This window comes from Mastacembelus armatus, chromosome 16 (genome assembly GCF_900324485.2).
Source record: "Mastacembelus armatus chromosome 16, fMasArm1.2, whole genome shotgun sequence".
Lineage (NCBI taxonomy): Eukaryota > Metazoa > Chordata > Actinopteri > Synbranchiformes > Mastacembelidae > Mastacembelus > Mastacembelus armatus.
In genome coordinates, this window is record NC_046648.1 from 24,926,605 (window position 1) to 24,941,920 (window position 15,316).

The 15,316-nt window shown below is 46.8% G+C and overlaps 2 protein-coding genes across 6 annotated transcripts; one reads left to right on the forward strand and one right to left on the reverse strand.

The window, feature by feature from the left end:
- Positions 1-737: 737 nt before the first annotated feature.
- siglec15l (sialic acid binding Ig-like lectin 15, like) lies at positions 738-3,544 on the reverse strand. Of its 2 annotated transcripts, XM_026317852.2 has the most exons (8): positions 3,393-3,544; positions 2,820-3,188; positions 2,197-2,550; positions 1,856-1,897; positions 1,479-1,535; positions 1,207-1,248; positions 1,039-1,078; positions 738-943 (listed from the first exon to the last, which is right to left on the reverse strand). In XM_026317852.2, the coding sequence occupies exons 1-7, from the start codon at positions 3,442-3,444 to the stop codon at positions 1,044-1,046; spliced, it is 951 nt and encodes a 316-aa protein (XP_026173637.2). In that variant the 5' UTR covers positions 3,445-3,544; the 3' UTR covers positions 738-943; positions 1,039-1,043. The 2 variants fall into 2 exon arrangements, with proteins under 2 accessions (XP_026173637.2, XP_026173636.2); XM_026317851.2 differs by having other exon boundaries at positions 738-1,248.
- Positions 3,503-6,274, forward strand: LOC113136797 (sialic acid-binding Ig-like lectin 15). 4 transcript variants are annotated; one of them, XM_026317855.2, is made up of 4 exons: positions 3,503-4,019; positions 4,139-4,203; positions 4,344-5,386; positions 5,812-6,274. In XM_026317855.2, exons 3-4 carry the CDS (start codon positions 5,026-5,028, stop codon positions 6,249-6,251), a joined length of 801 nt encoding a protein of 266 aa, XP_026173640.1. In that variant the 5' UTR covers positions 3,503-4,019; positions 4,139-4,203; positions 4,344-5,025; the 3' UTR covers positions 6,252-6,274. The 4 variants fall into 4 exon arrangements, with proteins under 4 accessions (XP_026173640.1, XP_026173639.1, XP_026173641.1 ...); XM_026317854.2 differs by having other exon boundaries at positions 3,503-4,203; XM_026317856.2 differs by having other exon boundaries at positions 3,503-4,203; positions 4,997-5,386.
- The last annotated feature ends 9,042 nt before the right edge of the window (positions 6,275-15,316 follow it).

Here is a 15,316-nt window from a genome sequence, read left to right on the forward strand (position 1 = left end):
GTCGATGTGCATGATGAGCCCTGAGAAGACAACTCGCAGCTGAGAGTCTGAACTATTGTGGTGAATTATCTGTCCCAGCATCCTCAGGAACAAGGAGAGAGCTGATGAACCCTCAGGAGAAACCGACCACACCAGTCTGATCAGTCCACTGGTTGGACACAGCTGGGACACTGGTCTGGTTTTTGTTTGATGCTGCTGTGACAATATAAACATTAAAGAACACAAAGCTTGATTTTACCCACCTTTACGATGCTTCACTGAGCAGGTCTCTATTTTTAACGTAGAAAAAAGGAACCAAGCACTGTGCTGAGCTCACTGTCACATAAACACACAAAGTGAGAGTAAGAACAGAGCCAAACTTTCACACCTCAAATGGAAGATGAGCCACTAGACCCTGATATTCCAGCAATACTAGGAACAACATCAGAATAAAACTGCATCGTGAGTTTGTGTGTTACGGATCTAGGATGTGGATGCAGACCAGAATGATCGAGCTTCATCTTCAGTATTAAAGAAGAAGAAGAAGAAGAAGAAGAAGAAGAAGAAGAAAACTCTGACTCTGCTGCAACATCCTCAGCTGCTCAGCCAGAAGCTCAGTATGGAAATCCCCAAAAACTGAAATGTGCCTTTGAATAAAAAAGCATCAGTTTTCAGGAAGTGATGTGAATGTGTGACACAACCAAATCTAACTCGATATCTTTTCTCAGTCTGCCAAAAGAAAGAGAACAAGGCCGCGGTTCATTTTAACTGAAGAGGCTTTGTTATGAATTAGCAGCATGAATGTCACCTCATGCTGTGCAGCATATACACAACAACACAACCAAATACACACAAATACACAATATACACACATCATAAGATGCACATGACACACAGGTGAAAATCGTCAGTTTATTTTCTATAATGTCGCAGCTTAAAGACGGACTGAAGGTTTTGATTGCTCCTGAAAAAGAAAGAACACAGACTGCACCTTAGTGAAGCTGCTGTTTTCCTGCTGGTTCTTTCTAAAATAGAAAACAGGTGATTGGTTTTTCAGACCTTGTTCACTGCTGAATGTTCACAGACGAATAGAAAACACCTGAAATAGCAGAGTTGAATCCATTAAAGTCAGATTTTCATATTAAACAGTTTCATTCTCGTTCTTTTTGAAGCGCGGCTCAGTAAAACTGTTTTCAGTTCTGTTTGTGAGCACGGCGTCACACTCACCTGCCTCCTCTGGGTCGGAGTTTTTCAAACCCGCAGGTGTAGCTGCAAAGAAAAAAGGGCAGGGCATCAGAAGCAGCACCAGGCAGCTGCTTGGCCTGGACCGTTTGTTTCTTTAGCAAAGCAAAGGAGCGACATGTTCTGTTGTGCTGTGGGTCATTAATCCAGCTCAGAACAATGCAGATGTTGTGTTAGCCTTCAGTGAGTGCAGCTCTCAGCTATAAATATAGTAAATGTGTGTGTGTGGCTTTGTGAGTTCAGGACTCAGGACTCACAGGTCGGGGTCACGTTGACGGTCGTATAAACCAGCTGAACCTCAGTGTCGTTCTCGTCTTCACAGACACACAAGACAAACACAGACGACAGCAAATGTTCACAGATGAGTTTTGGGCATTGTGAGCGTGTTCAATGTGAGACGTGTAGATGGTGAATGTGTCTTGTGCTTTAACGCTGCCCAGACTCTGGAGGGCAGAGAACCTTTTCTAGGACATAGTCCAGGAGGTTTGTTTTCTAGCTTGATTTGTTTATGTTGCTTCCAACGTCTGTGCAAAAGAAGTAAATGTGTGATGTAGTTGATGTGATCAAAGTACAAGCTGCTGTACTTTCCATTAATGCAAATTATTACTGGGAAGATAAACCAGGTTGAACTCACCAACTTCAGTGTTGCCATCAACCGGAGAAGCTTCAGCTGGAGCTGAAGACAAAAGAGATGAAAGTTCAAACTAAAACCAAACTGGTTGGTTTGGGAAAGGGAGGTCTATGAGGAAAAGGGCGGTCTATGGAGAAAAGGGTGGTCTATGAGGAAAGAGTGGTCTATGGAGAAAAGGGAGGTCTATGAGGAAAATGGCGGTCTATGGAGAAAAGGGAGGTCTATGGAGAAAAGGACGGTCTATGAAAAGGGTTTTTGAACTGCAGACAGTGTCCAGGTCTGATGCTTTATTTCAGCACATACAGAAAGACGTCTGGTAACGTGGCCTTAGCCTCACAGCTCACCTCTGTTGTTCAGGCAGCAGACGGTGAGTCCTGCCAACAGCAGCAGAATGAGGCCACTCACGGTCAGAGATATTATCAGGGTTTCGTTGAGACTGGGTGGATACGTCATCTCTGCTTCACCCAGTCTGCTCTCCGCCCTGCAGGTCAGCACCTCCTCCTTAAGGTACGGCACAGAGCTGGTCACTTGGTACAGGCCGGACGGAAAGGTCTCGACCTGGTCCTCCACTTTGCGTCTGGAGGCCGACAGCCAGACGACCTTGGGCAGCGGGTTTCCCTCCACCTTACACTGCAGCCTGCTGGGGGCGCTGTCTGATGTTGTCTCCAGCACAGAGAGACTCAGGATCTCAGGTCCAGCTGAGAACAAAGCATCAAAGACAAAGTAAATTTGTGACTGTAGAAGTCATGGTGCTTGGATCCAGCTCTTTCTCTTGTTTGTTTCTTGGTTTGAACAATTTCCCAGCACAGAGCCACATTTTTCTGAGCTGACAGGAAACAACAAACAGCTGATCAGCTGCACAAGGTTTCCTTCCTGCTACCACACGTTCCCCTTTATATATTACTGATCATTTTTAAAATGCCACCTGTGGAACCAGCGATTATGCAGAAGCTCAGGACAAACTCACCATTTACATAAAGATGTGTCGCTTTTTGAGAAGTTTTGGATCCATCTAACTTCACTTTGCAGAAATATGTGCCATTATCAGTCAGTGCTACGTTCCTGATGCGGAGTGAGACGTCCGCCCGTCGAGGATCTCCACTCAGCGAATGTTTTAATCTGGAAGCTGAACAGTCGCTGAGTCCTTCCCTGGAGTCGTTTCTGACTTCACATATGAGGAGCGGCTGGGTGTTGGAGTCTCTGGCCAGCCAGCTCACGGTGATAAGTCCTGAGTACGTCTGCTGCCTGGAGTGGCTGAAGTAGCATCCCAGGATGGCGTCTTGTCCTCTGGAGACAGAGATGGTTGAAGAGACTGTGACGCTTAATGAGAAAGACCCTGAAGAGGAGGATCACACCGGGGTCAGCTCATGACACTTTGGAGTTATTTCACCCGTACGTTAGTACCTGATGACATTCCCCTTCAGCCTGTGCTGCACCAAACTGCCCATTAGTCTGTTTAACTAGTAAAACACTCAAATCCCACCAACATTACTGCTTCACATGTTTGGTCCCATCCCACACACACAGGATAAGTTCTTACCTGTGATGAGCATCGACAGAGTAAGAAGGAAAACCTGCTTCTGCTGCCACATCCTCCGATGGATCAGATTCAGAAAAGTCAAAACACTAAATATGTTGACCAGAAGATCAACATGAGGACTGGTTGTGAAATGTTTCACATGTGACTCAGAATTTCCTGCCAGTTTGGAAGAAGAGGAAGTAAAACTGAAGGTGTTAAAACAGGACCAGACGTTGGGCATTAGCTTTGTGTATTTTACACTGTTTTGATTTTTTCTTGTGTATTAGTGTGTGTGTGTGTGTGTGTGTGTGTGTGCTGGACATTATTGAGCAGTGACGTTTTAGAGCCTTTTCTCTGAAAACAGCTGATTCCAGCTGCAGAAAGTGACACTTAGACACACTGGTGTTATAAAACACTGAATCTAGCGTGTGCCAATAAGACTCTGTGGAAACACTGTGCAGTCTGTGCACCAGCACAGACTTTATATGCAGGGGATTTGGGTTCTAGTAGTGAGATTTCATCCGCTGTGCCCAGATCTCTCACCCTGATCAGGGACTTGGTGTTGCAGCCTAAACCTGCTGCCTACAGGGAGTGTGGAAAGTGTTGGATGAACCAGCAGGCTGAGCTCTAATTCAGGAGACCGTATAGGTTTGTGGACCAAAGTGCTGCAGAGCTTTTCCACTGTGGTGGAAACAGACTGTGCCATCTCTAAGCCCCGTCCAGTTTTGGTTTAGTCAGCGGAGTTTATTGTGTTTCACTCTATGCAGACAAACCAACGTCCTTCAGACGTGAAGCAAATATAAATAGAAGAAACACTGGGCTTTGTCTGGAGGTACTGAGTCACATGGATGACACACACACACACACACACACACACACACACACACATATGCAGCCGTAGGTTCTTCAGTCTCATCATGGACGTCCCGCTAGTCTGCAGCACTTTGACCCTGCTGTGTTCTGTTCTCACAGGTGAGCTGATTTACACACATCAACAGAAGTGAAATGTCTTTAGGGAAGAGCTGTGGCTGCTCACAGGATCATCGGAGCTCAGACATGAAACTGTTCGATCTGGACTCAGACCAGCTGCTCACAAACCTTCACGTCTCTGGTCACAGGGAAGAGGTTCAGGGTCAACACGAGGAGTTAAAGTCAGAAATATCTCAACCCAACTAACCAAATATCTAAAAACTAGTGTCTTTGGAACAAATGTAGATCTGTGCTGATTAACGAGTTAACCATGAGTTAACCACGAGTTAACCACGGGTTAACCACGAGTTAACCTGCTGATACTGTGGTTTCTTTTAGTCCTGTTTTACGTCAGAAAGCAAAATGTGTTTGTGTGAAGCTTTGGTTTGAGCGTCTGACCAGACGTGTTAAAGAGTAGGCTGCAGACAAACTGGCCGACTGCGACCTCTGCAGGATCCCGTTGATCCTACAGGGTAGTTGCTCATTTAGGATTAACCCTGTAACTTCCAGCTGAGGCTGCCAGTCTGCATTTCACTGTACAGCTGCTAGCAGATGTGGACAGAGGTGGATTTTCTGAGTCAGGATGAAACTGAGGAAGCAGGTTTTGGGAGGGAACCAGTGATGTGACTGAGCACATTTCTGTTTTTTCCCACCAGCGTTTGGCTCCGGAGACGACGGCTGGTCCATGATCGTGCACCCAGAGGTACGAGCCATTGAGGGTTACCCAGTGGTGCTGCCCTGCACCTTCAGCCACCCGCAGCACTCCCAGCATTCCTCCCTGCAGGTGCTGTGGCGCCTGGGCCACGGCCAGGGCGCCACCGTCCTGTTCCGCTGCACCAGCCGGCCCGGGGCCCCCACCTGCGAGCCTGGGCCCCAGCAGGACCAGCGGTACCGTCTGGAGGGTAACCCAAGGGAGCATGACCTGTCGCTGCGCATTAACAGCGCCACCCTGCAGGACAGCGGACGCTACTACTGCAGGGTGGAGATTCAGGGACGAGAACACATCAGCTTCGAGGACAAGATGGGAACCAGGCTGAGAGTGGAGGGTACGTTACACCGAAATACCTAAAACCACATCCCACAGCACTGATGATGTCCAATCATAAGCAAGTGAGCAATTTAATTAGATCTTCCTGGCTGTGCTGGGGTTCAGGGAACAATCATTACATGTTTCACTGGGTGTCTGTCTCTATGTGGCCCTGTGATGGACTGGTGACCTGTCCAGGGTGGACCCCTGCCTTTCACCCAAAGAGAGCTGGGATAGGCTCCAGCAGATCCCTGGGACCCTGGTTAGGACTAAGGGGGTACAGATGATGGATGGATGAATTGCTAACAACCTTACCACTGATTAAATGAAGTAGATCCAATTCATATAGAGTAAACTTGGTACTTTAGGGCCCCTGGGGGTCTGGGGTAGTTGTGATCCAGCTTTGCCTGTGGACTTAACTTGCTATCCTCCTGTGTGCTGCAGCTCCTCCGAAGATACTGGCTCTGTCAGTGGAGGGCAGCGAGGAGTCCGGGTACAGGGCTCTGTGTCGGGTCCAGGGCTCCCCGCTGCCAGATGTCCAGTGGCTCGGTCCAGACGACCTGCTGGAGGGGTCACTGGTCGGTCCACTGGCCCAGGGCTCCCCAGCTCACTTCCACACGGTCAGCCAGCTGAGAGACGTGGAGCCGGGTCAGCAGTACACCTGCAGCGCCTCCAACCCGCTGGGCAAAGAGCAGGCCACGCTGTACGTCCTGCCCCCCAGGGCCCCACTGTCTGCGGCCGGGGCCCCCCCTCCACTCCTGGTCCTGCTGTCAGTGTCTGTGGGGGCAAAGGTGCTCCTGCTGGTGGGAATGGGGGTGTGGGTGGTGCAGGGAGGAGCTCTGCAGGGAGTCAGCTGCTGGTGGAAGCAACGTGCTCTGACATGAAGTGAAACATCAGCTTTATTTTAGCCAATAAAAATTAATTATTGGTCTTATTATGTTTATTGAACTCTGTTTGTGGCTCAGCTGCACGTCCAATAAAGTCTTCGATTACACACGTTGACTCTTTTAGATGAAATAATTTGGTGATCAGGTTTTGAATCTTGTGAGCTTGTTAGTTTTTCTAAGACACAGTGTGAAATAATGCAGCAGCCTGTTTGGAGGAGAGAGGAAGAGCCCAAAAGAAAGAAAAACAGCAGCAGCCACACGTTATAACAGATTTATGGAAACAGGAAACAGGAAACACATGGTAAACCAGAGAGATATGAAACATTTGTTATCCAACATAAACACAACCAGACCAGCTCAGCTCAGCGTCCACACCTGACGCCTCAGCTCGGTCTGAACCTTCAGCTGCTGAGGTGTTTACCTGCTTCATATCAGTGTCGTGATGAAATAAGTTAAATCAATGTTATGTTCTTCAGAAACGCACACACAGACAAACCTCATCAAAATACAGGACTAACCAAGTGAAACTCAATCAGGACTCAGTGCAGCCCCCCCCCCGCATGAGCCAAACTACTAAACATGAAGGATCAGCTGTGGCTAATTAAACTGAGACTAATTAAGGCCATGGCTCATTTTGGCCGCTGGTTTCTGGTGCAGGATTTGTCCCCCCCTAAGGTTTGAAGAAGACGGGGTCCTTGTAGCAGACAGGAAATGCAGCCTTACAACAGTCCTCGTCTCGCCACTCAAAGTTCTTGCCACTTTCCAGACTCAACATGGCACATTGGCCATCGTCCTGTGCCCCGGGCTCCCCGTGCCCCCAGTTGGTGTTGGTGACCGGTTCCTTGTTCAGCCAGTACCACTCCCCTGTCATGGAGCTGCGACGCAAACCGATCCACACATTCTGCATTTGGTCACTCTTCAGGCTCATAATTTTGTTGTAGACCTGTCTCTGGAGTTGGGCTGTGGGGAGGCTGATCAGCTGCAGATTGTTGTCCCGGCAGTACTTCACAGACTCACGCCAACCATTTGCCACGTCCCCGACTTTTACGACCTCTGGGACCAAGATGCAACCCCTGTAATCTGTTGGCAGGTGCAGAAAGAAGAAGACAAACAAGCTGAATCAGGCAGGACAGGTGCTCAAACCAGAAGGGAATGAAATGTATTTTTAGATCTTACTTGAAAAGGTCTAAAGCCTTGAGTGTGGTCTGTGACACAGTGCCGAGACCCTGCAGGTCCATACCTGGGGTTTTGCTGATGATGTGGGCGGGGTTTCCAAACGCAGCACCTGTCTCGTTCCCCACGTAGTAGACAGCCATTGTAGTGGAAGTGTGCCAGATGATGTCCATGTCTGACCACAGCAGGACTAGAGTAGACACGTAGTCTGTGCCTTTGAGGGTCTGCCAATCCGGATTTGTCAGAGGACTCTGTCCGAGGCGAACCCCGTCAGTGAAATTCTTGTGGACCAAGATCACAGCAAAGTTCATGGCCTCAGGGATGATGCCAACTGCGAAGCAGGCGCCGAAGTCCGACTCTGGGATCAGACTGAGGAGTAAGCCTGGACGGTAAAAGATTGCGGTACCGGACGTCTCAACCACTGGGGAATCTGGGTCGATATTCTGTATTTGGGAGGATTCTGACAGAAGCAGAACTGCTGCAGCGGCTCTGGCCAGAACAGGAGGGATGAGGAACCTCAGCTTCTGGTCTCTGGCTGGGGGCAGCACGGTGTACAGCAGCCCACAGGTGCAGTTCGTCTGGAGGGCGCAGGTGTGCCCGAAGAGGACCGACACCGGGTGCGTGGCCTTCACAGTTTGCAGTGCGTCCTTTTGTTGTAGCCAGAACTGGCCGACCTGGAAGGGCTTGAGGTCCACCTTTTTGGGATTCGCACCTGAAATCGTCACCGTGTTCTGCTGGTCCGTGTTGACGATAGCGAGTCTGAACGGGGTTCTTTCAGTGACCAGCATCGTGATGTCGCTGTCACTGATCCCTGGGATTTGGGGTGCCGGGGGGATGTGGAACACGGTGCCCATTTTGTGTTTGGGAAGGAGCAGAGCGGTCTGGATGCTGTTGTTCCTGAGGTTGATGGAGTGCACGGTGATGTTCTTATTGCTGGAAATCCTGACGGTGCTGTCGGACACGGGGTCTCTCTGGAGCTCCAGTCTTGCGTCAAAAATTAACACCTTGGAATCTCCAGCATTCATGGACACGTCCACGTGATGGTAGGTACTCTGCGTGATGCCGACCGTGGTGCCGTCGAACAGGGCAGTGATGCGCAACTGGTTTACAGGCGAGGAGACATAATAGTAGGCGATGTTCTCTGGAAAAGCGACCACGAAGTCCAGACCGGTTTGGTCGTCAGGAAGAACAGCTGCTGGTCCTGAGGAGGAAACAACAGTCGGTGGAGGGTTCGTGCACAAAGCTGAAGACTGAGCTGAGAGCGGATGTACCTGAGACCAGAGCTGAGAGCAGCAGCAGCAGCAGCAGCAGCACAGGACACATGGTGGCACCTGGATCCACACGACCAGTCTAGACCTGCAGCCACGACCTGGATCCACTTCACTTGTGACTCAGCTGTGGCTCCTTTGGTGGAAAACAAGCCAGAAGAGCTTTACTGGAAATAGTCTGATTGTTGGGACTGGACCTGGGACTAGTTTCTGTAAAATATTATGTGTTTTCTATAAATACTAGATTCACTTTATAAACACAGTTTTATTTCTGTTGTTTTATTTGGATGAGCCACAATATAAAACTCCAGAGTATTTGACTATTTTATTGTTTTATTTCTTTCTCTTCATGAGACCAAAGGACATATGACACATAGAGCCGCAAACTAATCAGCAGTTGTTCCTATTGAGCTGAACAATGTGAGAAATAAGAAGAATAAAAAACTGACCTGTGGACGTTTGTCCTGTCCTGAGGTGAAAGCTGCAGACGATTTATAGTCTCAGCAGAAAGACGAACATTAATGAGACATGACAATCAAAACGTGTCCTGAGTCAGTTTCTCACCTCGGAGGTAAAGTCTTTGTCCTGCTTGCTCGTCTCTCAGCAGCCGAGTGTTTTCCTGAGTCACATCCTTCGTGTCTCCTTCGCGTATGGAAACTCACATTTGTCAGTCAAACAGCAGAGTCGGAAGACGTTTGCATAAGATGCACATCAGTGTCGGACTGGGCCTGAGGCCTGATGGAGCCGGAGCTGTAAACAGAAAGTGGCTTGGTCTTTGTGTTTCTGGGGCTAGTACATGTTGACTGAGGTTTAGTGAAAGTACCACTTCATGTACTAGTACTGGTTAAATACTGAAGCAGTTTGCTGCAGGGCGGCTGGTTGGTTGTTGCCTGGTTGATCTGGGACCAGTTTGACAGTCAAATGTCTCAGTCTCCACAAACACTGAGCTCATTTTGTTGAGGTTTCTATGTTCCCTGTGTTTCCACTCACCACACAGCAGATTTAACGCCTGGCTTTGGATGTTCTCCATGTTTCAGTGGGTTTAACTTTATTTTGAATATAATCTTTGCATTGCCTGTCACAGGTGCACACACACGCACGCACGCACACACACACACACACACACACACACACTTAGCTGTCTTCATGTTAATGTGTGAAACATGATGCTCGTAGAAATGTTTTATTTTGAAACAAACATCACATCAACAGGAAATAATTAAAAGTCTATATGAGAACCTGTTATTCCCAGGTCGACCACAGGGAGGCGCTGTTCCCCCCGTGTAACTAACACACACACACACACACACGTCCATTGTCATATCCAGCTGCAAAGTGTGTTAGATAACTCAGTTACACAACTGCAATAACCAGAGTCACTACAGCAGGCTCAGAGTTACAGTGAGTGTGTACTTTTACTTCTATATTTGTTTTGCCTCACAGCAAGAAGGTTCCTGGTTTGAAACCCATCAGGGGCCTTTCTGTGTGGAGTCTGCATGTCCTCCCTGTGCTTGTGTGGGTTTTCTCCAGGTCCTCTGGTTTCCTCCCACAGTCCAAAAACATGTATGTCAGGTTGATTGGTGACTCTAAATTGCCCATAGGAGTGAGTGTGAGTGTGTGAGGTTGTTGGTCTCTATGTGGCCCTGTGATGGACTGGGGACCTGTCCAGGGTGGACCCCTGCCTTTCACCCAAAGAGAGCTGGGATAGGCTCCAGCAGGTCCCTGGGACCCTGGTTAGGAATAAGGGGGTACAGATGATGGATGGATGTTGTTTTGTTTATTTGTTTATCACAGGAAAGTTAGTGCAGAACATTTTGTCTGTGTGAAAATGGAGCAGTTTTTAGAAAGTGAAGATATTATGGGGACATTTTCTAAAAACACCCTTAGAGGCAGAACATTTATGAGAAACTGTGATTCTCTGATTTTTGCATTTTAGGATCAGACTCATTGCATTAGGTTATGATTGTACGAGATTATCGATCAGGTGTTTACATGTTTGTACGTGCGTGTTGAATGTGTGTGTTTGTGTGTGTGTAATCTCTAATCTGTTTCAGATTAGGTTTCCTCAAATTATGACATCATTGTGCAGATGTGGCCCCGCCCCTGAGGAGGACAGATGGAGGTTTATTTTAGGTTTGTTATCAGTCATCACAGCGCTCAGACACTCACTGTCCTTATTTCTCTGTAGTCACAGCCGTGCACAGCAGCAGCAACATGGCAGCGTTCGTCTCAGTAAGTAACTCTGATGTTTATTTTTGTGATCTGTTGGGATGTGATGGTGGCTGAGGTCTTTGTTGGCGACTTTAAGTAAATACTGATTTGACTTGGAAATGTTGCAGAGGGTGTGATCTGACCTCAGGAATCAGCAGCGGGAGAAATAAAAGTATGAACACCAGAAATAACTCATGTCGCATGTCCTGAGAAAATCCTTTTATGTAAAAGGACAACAGAGCTGATTAGCTGGTTAGTTAGTCTGCTGATCATCGACTTCTCACCAGGAAACCAACTGTCCAATTTATTACCAATGAAATAATTGCAGCCTTCCAGTCTGTCTGTGGTGAAACAGTACGAACTTTCTGGAGGTTTTCTGTCTTCAAACTGTTTTGATGATCCTTCAGCTTCTTAAATGTGAGGATGCTTATGTTTATAAAATACATTTTGAGCTGCTGGACCAAAGAAAAAAGACATTTAAAGTTGATCTGTGGGAAATGACAACAGGTATTTTCACTAATGTCTCAAGTGTTCAAGACAAAACAAGATTTTTTGATAATGAAAATAAATGTTAGCTCTAGACTCGTCCTGTGTGTCAGTCTCATCGTCACTGCTGCTGCTAAATGAGGTGAAGGTCTAATTAAAGCAGAACTAGGTCTGAGTCTGAGTCTGGGCCCCAGGGAGCCGTCCTGCAGGCAGAGAGCTCGATTTAGATCCAACGTCCTGAAAGACAGAAACTCTGTTGACAGGAAGCCAGCATCCGTCTGAGACCACACACACTGAGCTTCAGTCTGTACTTATTGATGATTATTTCTATCTCACACACACATAGTTTTACTGTCTGTGTCCTAAAGCAGCTGCTCTCTGTAGTTTTATCAAACAAACCTCTGGATGAATCCAGATGTGGTCTGTAGTGAGTGTTAGTGGCAGCAGGACGGGGCGGGTGGGACTGAAACACAACGTGTGTAGTTTAGTTTTCTGGTGTGTAACAAGTATTACAGCCTCAAGGGGGCGCTGCAGTAACTTCTGAAGTTAATGAGGTTTGGGTGCGTTAAAATCCAAACAGGCTTCAGCTCGTTGAACCAGGAATAAAATCATGTGGTCAACGTTAAAGTGCCAGGTCTGAGCTTTAGTTTGAGCAGGTTTGAATCAGTACAGACAGAATCAGTACTATCTTTGTGCCCAAATTGTAAAAGTCCAAATCAGACACTTGTGGTTTAAGATCAGTCCCTGCACAGAAGAACTGGCACATGGCTCAGAGCCGACCGAGAGGCTGAGAGGATCATGATTCAAAAAGTAACAGTCTGTCAGATATTAAAGGGTGTTAAAGAGGATCAATCTGAGCCGGTGTTCACAGGTGAGGACTTTGTCTTGATGATGTGCAGAAGTAGAGAGGGGGAAAAAACACAAGTACTATCATAGTATCATAAATATAAACATGAACATGTACATAGACAGTGTGCTAAATGAGTAAATAGTGTCTGTATGCTGCAGCTGGCCACCTGCCACCACTGCACCATCGTATCGTCTCGTCGAGGTCTGGTCTATAGGGACTCACTGTCGGCTCTGTCCAGGAACCTTAGGGCCCCGGGGGGCCCCCACCACCGCCCCGGCCCCCGGCTGCACAGCAAACACCACTGCAGGCTCACCAGGTAACAGCTGATATATAGAATACACAGCTATGAAAGAAGTACTCAGCCCCTTTACTGCAGTAACAGAAGTAATACCACAGAGTAAAACTCCACTAAATAAAAGTACTGCAGTCCAAATGTTGCTGCAGTAAAAGTACCATCACCAACAAGTAGTAGCAGCTGCAGCAGCAGAAGTATTTGTGTCAAAGTAGTGACAGTAGTGGCATTTATAGTTGAAGTAATACAGTACCAGTGATTACACCACTTGTAGTATTAGAAGTAGAAGTAGGCATAAGTCCAGCGGTTTAAATAGTAGTAGTGCTGGTAGTACTGTAAATGGCAGTTGGAGTAACAGCAGAAATACTATCAGTACTAATACAGTACTGTGGTTTTACTATCAGTGACCTCACAGTGAAGTTTTCCTGCAGGTACACCAGAAAGTCACTGCAGTGTTGAAGTTTTCTCTGTGCCTGACCCTGTGCCCCCCCCCCCTCCAGACAAAGACCTGACATCCCACAATCCACTGCTCTGGCTCCCTCTAAGCCGCCCGGCGGCATGAAGCACCTGGTCCTGGCTCACCTGAGGAAGCTGCTGACGCTGAGCCCTGCCCAGCAGAAAGGCCTCCACCTGCTGCTCTGACCCGGCCCGGATGCTGCCGACGGGCAGGACTGAAGTGAGAGCCGCTGGGCACCAGAGGGCGCCACAGGATTTACAGAGACCGCAGTAGGACTCAGGATCATCCTGAGTCCAGATTTAGAGACAGGAAAGGATGGAGGGAAACTTCTATTTTGGTAAATATTAATAATAATATCACCTTTGATCTCAGCAGCATGAAAGACCTTTAGGCTGAACCAGGATGTGGATCCAGACCTGTCTGAACAGGACCAAATCCCTGCAGCTGGTTCAACATCTGGAGGAAAGACTAGAGACAGGAGAGTGGAGGCTGTTACAGCTGCACAGTTATAGGCTCATTACACAGCTCTGCTATATGTTGACCGTCCACATACTTATGGCCACAATGAAGCTGGTTTTCTTCAGTTATTTTGAATTTTTTTCATATGTTTTCAATATTTATTCCACTTTTATATGGCATTATATTTGTAGGTGGTTCTGTACTTTTAAAATCTGCAGCTTCTTCTTGATCAGTGAAGACATGAGGAAATATTTCCAGTCTCAGTAACAGTCACTGGACAGTATCAATAATATCAATATCAATATCAATAAGGTGCATGTCATTTTCTTCTGCTGCTGCTTTAGTTTTCATGCATCTTTACTGCATTTTATTACTTTAATGATCCTCATCTGTTAGAAACATGTTGACGCGGCGTCTTGTTCTGGTACTTCCTGCTGCATCAGGACTTTGCTGTGTACAAACACAACAGTCTAAGCTGATTCCAGGATATTCTGGGACATGAGCTCTTGACAAGTTTGGAGTCACTACAACAATAAAATGTAAAAGATTCTGTGTTTGATAATGTTGAATGTCTGAAATAAACACATGAAACTGTTTGGAGCCTCTTGACCTAAAGGTTGTGTGGACATGTAGTGTGGACAGAATAATAAAGTGGATGGTGTTGTATAAGGTCAAAGGTCATCTGAACTATTAATTAGAAAGGGCCTCGTCTCCTGCTGCCTGCTCAGTTCAATCTGTTCTGTCCAATCTGATCTGTTATATTACCAACACTGACACGCTCACAGACACTATGCTATCAGATAATAATACTTCAAACTTGTACGTAGTACTCATAGTTTCAGCTCATTGGTGTGTGGTTTTGGGCTTTCAGAGAAACTGGGTCAGTGCAGATGTGTCTGTTAACCGCAGGAGAACAGCAGAAAACCTCAGATGGTACGGCTGTTTCCAGGCTGTTTCCAGGCTGTTTCCAGGCTGTTTCCAGGCTGGACATGCACCACAGTTGGTGAAGACTGGACAAAACATGCAGAATGAGGAGAGAGAGAAGTTCAGCATAGTTCAGTAGCTGGTGTGTGGATGGTGGACGGTGTTCCACACAGAACAATAATGACTTAAGAGAAATAAACAGTTTTTGAATAATAAATGATTTTTTATTCCAACCTGAATATCGAAGACGTTGGGAAGCACCTGATGTGTTTGTTCCTTGGAGTAGAAGGTGGAGCCAGAGGCCCCTGTGCTGCTGTGGGAACAACAATGACTTTACAATAATGAAATAATCTGTCAGGATTACAGCCACAGGAGGGAAATGCCACACAAACATAAAGCTGCTAATCACAGATAAGCTCTTCAAAAGGCCACTTCACTGCCAAACTGTGTCACGGCCGATTCAGCCGCTTTCACGCGGCTCCTCCTTCGTGATTTAGGCAGATTTGAACAATTATAATTTTGTTTTTCACCGTCGTCTGAACTTTGTCGTTACAGTCGCTCAGGAGGAGGAGGGCTGCTACATTCAGCGGCTGTCTCACAGACCGGGAAAAATGACTTCCCTGCTTGCCAGACTACTTTTCACAAACACATCAGTTCAACATTAATTCCTTGAATAATGTCTGTGTTTCTTTGTGTTTTTTTGTTTGTATTCCAGGTGGAATTTTCCTAATGGACATCAGTTGACGCTGCACACACAGGAGGCAGCAGTGTGTGTGCACTATAATCTACATATGCAACACAAGCTAATGATTAGTTTTATTTTGTATCTATTTATATATTAATTCAATTCAATTTAATTTCAATTCAATTGCCTGGTTTGTAAAAAAACACTGCCACAATCGGCCCAATGTGAAACCTTCACAATGTCTGTTTTATCTGCTC

Bases quoted from the DNA above. Each gene is read 5' to 3' on its own strand.
- LOC113136797 (XM_026317853.1), top strand. From the start codon at position 4,289: ATGGACGTCCCGCTAGTCTGCAGCACTTTGACCCTGCTGTGTTCTGTT. The intron at 4,344-4,996 runs GTGAGCTGATTT...TTTTCCCACCAG, and splicing joins GCTGTGTTCTGTTCTCACAG to CGTTTGGCTCCGGAGACGAC. The intron at 5,387-5,811 runs GTACGTTACACC...TGTGTGCTGCAG, and splicing joins AACCAGGCTGAGAGTGGAGG to CTCCTCCGAAGATACTGGCT.
- siglec15l (XM_026317851.2), bottom strand. From the start codon at position 3,444: ATGTGGCAGCAGAAGCAGGTTTTCCTTCTTACTCTGTCGATGCTCATC. The intron at 2,551-2,819 runs GTGAGTTTGTCC...CTTTGTTCTCAG, and splicing joins GACACATCTTTATGTAAATG to CTGGACCTGAGATCCTGAGT. The intron at 1,536-1,855 runs GTGAGTTCAACC...GTGTCTGTGAAG, and splicing joins TGATGGCAACACTGAAGTTG to ACGAGAACGACACTGAGGTT.